At 40.8% G+C, this 10,812-nt stretch overlaps 1 protein-coding gene across 2 annotated transcripts; it reads left to right on the top strand.

Moving 5' to 3' along the window:
- Positions 1 to 1,134: 1,134 nt before the first annotated feature.
- Positions 1,135 to 4,947, top strand: LOC148853082 (uncharacterized). 2 transcript variants are annotated; one of them, XM_088946632.1, is made up of 6 exons: positions 1,135 to 1,596; positions 2,148 to 2,292; positions 3,073 to 3,333; positions 3,570 to 3,651; positions 3,805 to 4,001; positions 4,514 to 4,947. In XM_088946632.1, exons 1-6 carry the CDS (start codon positions 1,373 to 1,375, stop codon positions 4,799 to 4,801), a joined length of 1,197 nt encoding a protein of 398 aa, XP_088802758.1. In that variant the 5' UTR covers positions 1,135 to 1,372; the 3' UTR covers positions 4,802 to 4,947. The 2 variants fall into 2 exon arrangements, with proteins under 2 accessions (XP_088802758.1, XP_088802759.1); XM_088946633.1 differs by having other exon boundaries at positions 1,235 to 1,596; positions 3,868 to 4,001.
- Positions 4,948 to 10,812: the final 5,865 nt, after the last annotated feature.

Here is a 10,812-nt window from a genome sequence, read left to right as displayed (position 1 = left end):
AGGCTAAAGCCGCACCAGCACCTCACCTCGACACCTTGTTGATCATGGACGAGCGGTCACCTTGCATGGTCGACATGATTGCATCTATTGATACAAAGAAGAAGCAAGTTTCGGCCTTGCAACTCCAACTTCCATCTACATATCAAGAGTCTCCGAAGAGCATAGCAGCAGCAACCACAATCACTGCAATAAGAACTGATCGTGACATCTCTAGCAAGAAGATAGTGCCACCACCATCTCAGCATCAACAGAAGCCGCATCCGCAGCATAAGACGCCAATGCCCTTCACCAACGGGCCAAAGAGAAGACCCAAGGCCAACTCCGACATCAGCCTTACCTACCATCCTGGGAAGAGAGTGGCACCCTCATGCTCTATGAACCATCCCAACATTCGACCTCTATTACACTCACGTAGTAGATCTATGAAAAGAGAGCCTTGGGGAACATCCCTTAATATCCAACACCCTTTTGACTTAGATTCATCTTTTGCTCCAATCCCTACCTTAGCTAGTAGTGCAAACCAATCTAAGGCACACTTCACTTACCTTCAAGCCGCTGGCCAAGGACTCAACTTAGGACCTGGCCATAGGTTTCTGCATCACACTCAACAACAGCAAACCTATCCCTAGAGCATTTTCCTAAGCCTTGGAAGTGAAGAAGTTCGTGGATCATCTGAAGAACCCTCCTTCACCAGTAGCAGATTCAAGTAGCATACAAAAGATAGTCTTCGAGGACGAAGCCTGAATTGAGTGGGGGAGACTGTCACAAGTGACTTTTTCGCGACATCAAGTGCCTTTTCCATGCCCACGACAAGCAATCTCTACATTTGGGGTGGGGCTACATGTGTATTTTGTAAGGGGAATTGCCGATGGCATTATTATAATTATATAGTATGATTTTTCAATATTTTCATATAATATTTTGTCAGAGCACCAAAAGCTTAAGGTACCCTTTGAGAAGAGGTACGTAGTTGAAAGATGCCAACACCGTGTAAAGTTTAAGCACGAAATCCCCTCGACATAGATTTGTGTGTTTGTATTTGCATACCTTGTATTTGCCAATTCATGTGCCATCTTTGTTACTTTTTGTGTATTATTACTTGCTTTTTTATACTTAATTCACCTGAGTGCCGCATGGGGACTCGCCGATTAGCCCCGTGATGACAGTCGTGAACTCCGTTCAGAGGGGCGCATTTCGAATATATGCGTAGTACGCACCCAGCGCATCTTAATCTTGAAGATGGCAGAACTGAGTCTGAAAGAGGTAAGTATAGCGTTAGTGAGTGAATTATTGAAACAGAACTCGCACACGCCAGAGAGGTGATTTTTGGAGGAGTCCAATTCTCTAACAAAAGCAAAGTAACTGAGCTCAGATGGGAAAAACCTGGTTTCTCTCATGGAATTTGACGGGAATATTCTTTGGATCCAACGAATTTTGGCGGGAGAACGTTCACGTCGGATGGGCCACGATCTTCGTCCTGCTCTTTATCTTCATCTGGCAATTGTACAGATCATTAGCCAGCAGACGTTTCAGATTCTTTTCATCTACAAGAACTGCGAAAGCAACTGTTTCCCATCCTGGAAATCCCCAAATCAAGTAAATTATTCTTTTTGTGAAATTGGTAATTTGATCGAATTAATCTCTCAGTATTGCATGAATTTCCTCGCTCCTCTCTCTTGTCTGTACAATCTTTGGTACCATGATGTCTTGTACTGTATGGATTTATATGTGAATCTGAAGTGCCCCTTAATTCCTCTTTGTCCCAGCAGTGTATTGTGATGGATTATTGGACCACACGTTCTAATTATTCTTACTCTTATAATTTTTGGGTTTCCAGTATTTGATGAGGTTTATGTTTGGTTAGTCGTCGATTGGATTGGACCAGTTTTCCCATATAAATTGCGAATTATCGGGTTGGAAGTCTGTAAGGTAATTATAGATGTTTATGCATTTGGGTTCTGGGTTTGGCACTTGTAGGCTAGAATTGGAGCCTAAACCAATCAATCTGATTCAATTATAATCTTGTATTTCTGCTATTAATCTGATGCAAATTCACATTTTCTGGTGTTAGAGAAGAGGCAATACTGATGATTGCATGTATCTTTCATTTTCGGCAACTGATATAGAAATTATCTTTTTTCCTGCAGGGATTTGCAGATTATATCTAATGAAGACTTAAGAAATTTAAAAACTGCTTTGGATGGGAAAGTGGATGAGAAGGAGAAATGGGATGAGGTCATAAATAAAAGAAATAATCTTGTATCATACAATGCAAAATGCTGCAAGCCAAAGGTTAGTTTTCTATTATCCTTCTTCACCTACTGTATATGGGATTTAGACTATATATGTGGTGGCTATCTGCATGGAAGCTTTGAAGCTTAGTCAGTGAAGTGATGCAAAAATTGTTGTAAAATTTAGAATTTGATGTAAGACTGTTTGTAAACTTGTTAAGTGTCTATATCTATCAAAAGAAACTTGGAAGTGTTTGTAATCTTGTTCTTGCAAGGTTCCTTGAACACCTTGGAATGCTAGATTATTTGATTCTAGGTTTTTGAACTTTTTTAAAACATAAAACTTGACTCACTGACTCCATGGAATGAGAGAACAAGTATGAGGTAAGTTAAAATTTGGTTTGCTCTTATTTTGACCTTATTTTGTTTTATTTATTTTGCTGATATATCTATTCTTTATTTTTATTTTGATTGTGGAGTATGAATTCTGCTATCAAAATCAAGTTTATGCTACTTCATGAGTACATAAGTTTCTTTTTCTGATGGCGAGTACTTTATCTTTGTCTCTTTATTTAACCATATAATTATAATATTGACAGCAATTAATATTTAAAACTTTCATCCAACTTAAGGCTGTGTTTGGTTTGACAAAAATAAGAGAGAAACAGAAAATTGAGGGAAAGTTGTTAGGGAAATTCACAGTTTTTATTTGAAATCCAAGTAAATGGTGGTTGTTGGAGGCTTGGAGCCTGGTAGTCAACTAAGTTAGTTCAGTTGAATTCTAGGTTTGGCTGTAAGCTTGTGAATATTCACTAAAATTGACCCCTTTTTACTGCTGTAGGATGGTCCTCTGAAGTATCTGAGTGTAACAATATTTGAGAACTGCTCCACCGAACTGTTGAGAGATTTTTACATGGACAATGAGTACAGAAAACAGTGGGACAAGATGTTGATAGAGCATATGCAACTGCAGATTGATAAATCTAATGGAACAGAAATTGGCAGCTCAATCAAAAAGTTCCCACTCCTCACACCAAGAGAGTACATTTTGGCTTGGCGAGTGTGGGAAGGGAAAGACAAGACATACTACTGTTTTATCAAGGTGAGCATCATTGAATTCTTTTTGACCTTGCAGCTAATTACTTTTCAAAACGTCTGTTTCTAATATATTGGCAACATTTTAATTGTTAATGTTTGTGGTGGCAGTGGAATTGATGCTGAACACAATGAATAAATATTTTTTATTAGTTTTTTCCCTAAATTTTGATGTTCATGTTCTGTTGTGCCTTCTGATTATTTTCCTGTGCTTCCTTTTTCCCATTTGACTGTAATGGCTAGGAATGTGAACATGTGTTGGCACCACTAAGGAAGAATTATGTTCGTGTTCGCTTCTTCAGATCGGGGTGGCAAATCAGGAAAGGCAAGTGCCTGATTGGCTATTTATCCTATACATTATTTTTTATCCCACATAAACTGGGTTAAGTTTAGTTTGGATATGAATATATAGTTAAAAGTCTCTGGACAGCCTATCTGTTGGAGAGGATATGTAAAGGTTTGTTATTTATGATTACAGTACCTGATAGAAATGCTTGTGAGATAAAAATGGTTCACCAAGAAGATGCTGGGTTGAATGTAGAAATGGCAAAACTTGCCTTCGCCAAGGGCATATGGAGTTATGTTTGTAAGATGGATAGTGCTCTGCGCAAATACTCTACAAGAAGTTGTGTTCTTCCAAAATCAGCTATGACTGCAGTCACTCTTATCCAGAAGGTGAGGAGTTTTTAAAATTTCCAGATACTCCCCTTGCTTTTTGATAGGGTACTTAATTAAATGAACTTATCAACTCGTAACCTAGACAGAAGTCAAAATAGTGGTCTGTCCAGCTTTCTGATATAACTTGTTAATCTCAAAACTTGTGATCCCCCCCCCCCCCCCCCAAAAAAAAAAAAAGGGAAAAAAGAAAAACGAAAATAAAAGAAAGGAAAGAAATAAAATAAATATAAGAAAAGGTTTCAGGAGGAGAAATGTAACTTCTTCACCAGCAGTTTTGAGTTCAGAATTTATGGCTGCATATCTTTCCTCAGAAAGTCAAACATTATCAGACAGGAATAAAATGTGTATCCACAAAAAAAATGTGTACTAGGAGCTCGTTTGGGAGGGCTTCAACTTTGATTGAGCTGCTTTGAAGAAGCTACTAAAGTATATTCTGACTTTCCAGGTTTTCACCAAACATTGCCTCTCAATAAGTTTATTTTTAATGAAATATGATTTTATCATTTTAGGTCCCACCTGAATTAGAAGCAATGCGAGAAAGCTCCATTTCTAGTTCCAGCAGCAGGCAGGTCAGTGGCAATGTTAGAGAGAGGAAACTGTCTAGAATGCCATCAAAGAAATTGATTGCCAATGGTTTACTTTTGCTTGGGGGTGCCATATTCTTATCTCGCAGTCACTCAACAATTGGTATAAAACTTGCCGTTGTGTGCTTCTTGAAGAAGCTGACTAAACATAAAGCTTCATCAAGCCAAGTTGGACAAGGCCAGGCCATGCATGACCCATTACACCATAACTGATTCTGGGTGCTTCAGTGTATCTGACTACAGGTTATCAGTTACTGCAGTTTGTACTATGTAGCATGTCTAATTCCTTTATTTTTTTTTTCTGTATATATCTTTGAAACTTTGTACTATTTAACCAAAATGGTAAATGTTGCCAGATAGATTCTCTCTCTCTACTACACAATAATCATGAATTTAGCCATTTAGGCATGGGAACATTTTTGAAATAAGTCCACTTTCAAAAGCATTTTCATTCAGAAAAAGTAGCTTCGTTGGGACATTTAGGGGGTTCTCCAATTTGAATGGTTTTGTTTTCTAAAGCAATAACAACTGCCACACAGTTAAAAATGTATTGTTTTCGCTGACATGTCAATTATTTTTGTTTTAGAAAACAAAACTATTTCATATTGGCAAACACCCCCTTAGAGACTCCAGAGATTGGACTAGAACCAAGACAGCTCAGAGATCTTCAGGCAAAGAAGGGATAGCTAGAATTATGGAGTGAGAAAAGGCTCTCTGGTTCCAGAAGTTTTCCATCAAGCTGCTTTGGTAGACGTTTGGCATCGGAGCATTTGGCAAGTGTTCCATTTCTGCTGATGTGTCATACATGCCACATCAGCGATTAAACGGAATTGGTAAAAAAATAGTATTTGATAGTGCTGTTCTAAAAAAAATGATTTTGCAATGATTAGTTTTGGGATTTTGGGAAGGAGGGGTTTCTTGTCAAACTTTCGTTTATTGACATAGCACATTGAAATGTGAAAAAACTGACTACTTTTTTATAATATGTCACACGGTTGTCACTTTAATAGGTATTTAGCATCGGTGCTGGGTATGTGGAGTAGAAAACGGTGCTTGTTTTTTGTTTGGAACCGTGCTGCCATGGAGAAAATAAGATTGGTTTTATTTGGTACCAGTGCTGGCAATAATGTTTTCAATATGGCTTTACATCCAAGACGATACCACATTGATGCTACATCATTGCACTGTTGGCAGTAATGCACAGGTTCTTAGAAAATATTGAATTTGACATTGCTTCATACCATGCTTTCCTGATTTCTAAGGCGTGTTTTGGAATAATGTTTTTTTTTTTTTTTTTTAAAAAATGGTACCAAACAAGATGTTGTTTGAAGCACTGCTTTCTCTGATGTGACACTTATATGATGCCGTTTTTCAGAAAATGACATTGATACCAAACACCCACAGCCTTTATCCTGTATTTTTTTTTTTGTTTATTCAAAAAACTGATGAAACGAATCACTTGTGAGTTGGGGCCCATCTGTGAAATGCTTTGATGCCAAACATCATATTGATTAGGCAAAGTTGTAACTGGATCAAGGAACTTGTCAGTTGTCACCAGCTTTGGTTAATGGGTTGATGACCAGTTTAAGGCCCATATTCTGTAGGTAATCAAGATTCAAGATTTTCATTAGAAAGCAAACAGAAAGATACAACCATAAACAGAATACAAGACTAACAGAACACTGTAGAACAACAAACGCATGGACTCAAACACCACTGACAAGACATCAAACTCGAACACCTTGAACCTAGCAGCAAGTCAGCAACACAACACTAAAGAACCACAAACACACAGACCAACCAAACAATAGAGAAAATAAAACAAACCTACTAGCTATTAACAACTTTTAAATAAACAGTTATGGAGGATAAATGCTCCTTGTATCATCACTATCTGCAGATCTCTCCTGTAGCAGTAAAAAACAAAAAGCCAATCAGGGGGTTCTACTAGAGTCATCTTGTCTCCATTGATGCCGTGCTTTGCAAGTTCATGAGCCACCTTTTTGCCTTCCCTACCAACAAAAGAGAAACTAACTGTTTCTTATCAATCTGAATATATCCTCCATTAGAGGGCATGACTGTCTTTTTACAGAGTACTTTGACAACAGCTGGACAGTCGCTCTCAACTATGAGGAGAGAGAGAACAATTCTTGAGCAAGGAGGCAACACTCCCTGATTGCAAACACAATGCTCAGGGGATACAATAGCACAAGGGCTAAATCTGCCAACAAAAAATCTCCTGGAATCTTCCACAAAAATGATCTTTGAGATTTTTTTCAGCTAGACACAATTACAATGAGCCTCATTGTAAAGTTCTTTTCACTTCTTGCATTATTGTCACGGGGATAATTGTTGAGGCCCCGTGCGGCACTCGAAAGGGGCGAGTAAGCCTACGCAACAAAGCAAGCACACACAAAAAGGCAACAAGATGGAACGTGAATTAGCAAAAGGCTATTTGTATTGCAATAATCAGTGGCAAGCACAAGCACACAATATAGTATCGAGGGGATCTCGTGCTTAACCTTTACACACTTATGAACTCACTCGACTACCTACCTCCCCTCAAAGAGTACGTTAAGCTTTTGGGGGAGTGACAATAAGAAACATCAAAAAGGTGAAAAAGAATACTACAGTATTACAATAGTGCCATTGGCAATCCCCCATACAAAAGTACATGCATAGACCACCCATGGCACACACTTGGACGCTGGAGTGGCGGCTGTAGGCATGGTGATTGGCACTTGAAGGCGCGGCGAAGAGGACACTTGTTACAATCTCCCCCACTCAATTCAGTCTTCGTCCTCGAAGACTATCTTCTGTTTGAGACTTGAACTTGTTGTTGGTGAAAGAAGGTTCTTCGACTACTCTACGAACGGGGTTTCTTCCAAGGCCCTGATAGTAGGTCGGGTAGATTGCTAGTGGATGTTCTTGGTGGTGGGAAAACCTATGGCCAGTCCCTAAGTTATGTCCCTGCTTGGCTGCTTCAAGGTAGGATTTTGACTTGTTCCTGATGGTGGTAGGAAAGTTGGTGGCCAAGGCTGGGTCAAAATGGTATTTTGGATTGTTAGGGTATTGATTCCCATGCATTTTTCCCCAAGGGTGACTCACAAGGCTACTACAGAATTTATCTTGAGGGATGATGTGAATGAGGTCCCTAGAAGGCTCGGGTGGCACTCGTTCTCCCCGATGGTTGTGGTAGTATGCGTGGGCAAAGTTTGATGCGGTCTTGGGTCTTCTGTTGGGCCCACCAGTTGTGGGTGTATGCGGCTTCTGCTGCAACGGTGGCTTCCACTGCTGTTGTTGTGGCAGCACTGGCATTGACGCTGACTTCTTCCCAGAGTTGCTACGATCACTTCCTGTTGCAATGGTGGTAGTTGTAGATCTCTCGGCCAACAATGGTGGAGGGTGGTGTTGGAGTTGTAAGGCAGAGACATGCTTCTTCTTGGTGCAGGCGGTGCCGATCATGTTAACCATGCAAGGTGACTGCTCGTCCAAGATCATCAAGCCTGTCTTGGACCTGCGAGTTGGAGGAGCTTGCTTCTTGTTGGCGTGCAGTGCTGCAAATTTGCTTGAGCATGCCATTGATTATGTCTCGGACCTCATCCACGACTCCACTCAAGTGACCTTCAATCTCGACCAGTGTGTTGTCCATGGATTTCATGTTTTGATGCAGCTCGTCTATCGAGTCTCGCATCTCACCTACGGTGGCTTCACAACGTAGCATGCGCAACTCAACGTCTGCATGCTTGTTGGAAGATTTCTCACATTTGCTGGGCTTCGGTTCCTTGTCCTTGCCGATGTCACCGACGGGCACATCATCGGCCTCATGGGCTGTGGAGAGTCCATGCTCGATCTCTACCACGATGTCCTTGTTATGCTTCATGCTATCACTCACGTCGCGGGTCGAATGGCTTAAGAGGAGCTCCTGCTCTGATACCAACTATCACGGGGATAATTGTTGAGGCCCCGTGCGACACTCGAAAGGGGCGAGTAAGCCTACGCAACAAAGAAAACACACACAAAAAGGCAACAAGATGGAACGCGAATTAGCAAAAGGCTATTTGTATTGCAATAATCAGTGGCAAGCACAAACACACAATACAGTGTCGAGGGGATCTCTTGCTTAACCTTTACACGCTTATGAACTCACTCGACTACCTACCTCCCCTCAAAGAGTACGTTAAGCTTTTGGGGGAGTGACAATAAGAAACATCAAAAAGGTGAAAAAGAATACTACAGTATTACAATAGTGCCATTGGCAATCCCCCATACAAAAGTACATGCATAGACCACCCATGGCACACACTTGGACGCTGGAGTGGCGACTGTAGGCATGGTGATTCGCACTTGAAGGCGCGGCGAAGAGGACACTTGTTACATTATGGCACTTAAGAACACTTGGGTATGGTTTAATATCATATTAAAACCGTTTCTTTATTTCCAAATTAACCAGATAATAATAGCAATGTAATCCAAAACAGAGCCCTCCATCTTTCTATTAAATTCAAATCGCGGTGATGTCTGGCATCGATGCCAATTCCTGATTTTTTCAAAAATATGTGATTATTGGAAAATCACCTTTTTTTTATTGTTCGGTATCATTTCTCAATGTCAGCTGAGATTATTTGGTATTGATTTTCAAGAGTATTATGTTTCATTGAAATTAGTATTCCATGTAATTTTTTGCTGTCTTGGATTAATATCAGATCTACATTATAAATTTCCACCTGTAAATTATATTTTTTAGTATGTTATGTAATATGGAGTATCGGAATGAATGTTTGCTTAGTTTATTTTCACACTGATTCCAACTGAACTGAAAAAATGTATAAGGTTAGTGGTTCTTTGCTATGGCAGTATTAAAAATGGGGTGTCCTAAGAATATCTTCACATGGATTTTGGTAATTCTTACAAAAAAGTGCCTCACTGTGTTATTTGCAAAAGAATTTGAAAACTCTCTTGCATTAAATAGCATAGCAAAACAACAAGAGTTTTTAAACAATAGATTGATGAAAAACCACTCCACCACCGCTGAAACAAGGGAGCCGCCGGTGGATGAAAACTTGCGAGATCTAGTGCTTTCTGCTTGCAGACAGCTCGGATGCCAAACTGTGTAAGTCGTCTAGCTGAGCTACGAGGAGGGATAATTTGGCCTGACCTGTGATATGACGACATATGGAGCGACCTATCGACTTGATGACATCTCAGCATCCACGGACACCTCTGCAGTCGAAGTCACCTCGGGCACCTCGAGTTACTCATCCAAGACCAGGGCTCGAGCAGCTTGCACATGCACCGACCTCTCAAGGTACCACCTAGTCTTCTTCTAGAAGTGAACCAGTTGTCTCCAATCTCCTCGGGATCACGCTGCACGCCAACATATCTTATCGCTATCCCGTCCAAATTGGACGGACCTAGATAAACCTTATCAACTTTAATGGAGTCCATCTTTGGGTGCGGAATAGACTCCAGGTCGCACGGGCTGGTGATATCGGACACGCTTCATGAGGCCCACGGCAGCTCATCTATATAAATGGTTCAGCTTCATCCTTACAAGGTACATGTGATTTAGCTCTCTTACTGGCATTTTAAGCTATCAGCTCTCTCAAAAACCTCCTACCTAACTTAAGCATCAAAGTGCCCAGATTGCGCTACATCCCTACCTTCTAGCAGGGAGCGACCAGATTACACTACATCAATTGGCGCCATTTGTGGGAACTCGAAACAAAATGTCGTAATCTCACCATTTCCTTGTTGCCTTATTGATCAAATGGCATCATCAAGCAACAATCAGCCTACAAACAACAACAACAACATGCAAGTCACTGGGGGCAAGAGCAGCCCATAGTGCACCCTGAGGTACCCTTAGTGACCATCGGGTAGTTCATAGTGCCCCTAACCATGCTTGGAGTACCAGCAGTGCCGAACCTATCCTTCCCATTGCACTACGTGAATGCCCCTTTCCCTTCGATTGAGCCATTCATGGTTCCCGTAGGGATCGATGTGCGACAATTCCATGAACTGGTTTAATACGTCTGTAGTATGAATCTTCAGATGTGGACATGGGAGGAGAGGTTTGCCACCCTAGTACACTAGCAACCACAACAACAACAACTGCAACAACCCAACTTGAACCAGCAACAGAACCCCCAGAACCCCCAGAATCTAAATCAGCATCAGCAGCCAGGCGACTAGCAACAGCCTGACATCATAAACTAGGACCA

Source organism: Nelumbo lutea, chromosome 5 (assembly GCF_056320005.1).
Source record: "Nelumbo lutea isolate HS-2025 chromosome 5, American lotus-T2T, whole genome shotgun sequence".
Taxonomy (NCBI): Eukaryota; Viridiplantae; Streptophyta; class Magnoliopsida; order Proteales; family Nelumbonaceae; genus Nelumbo; species Nelumbo lutea.
The sequence above is the reverse complement of the archived record's forward strand: the minus strand, read 5'-3'. Positions and strand labels throughout refer to the sequence as shown.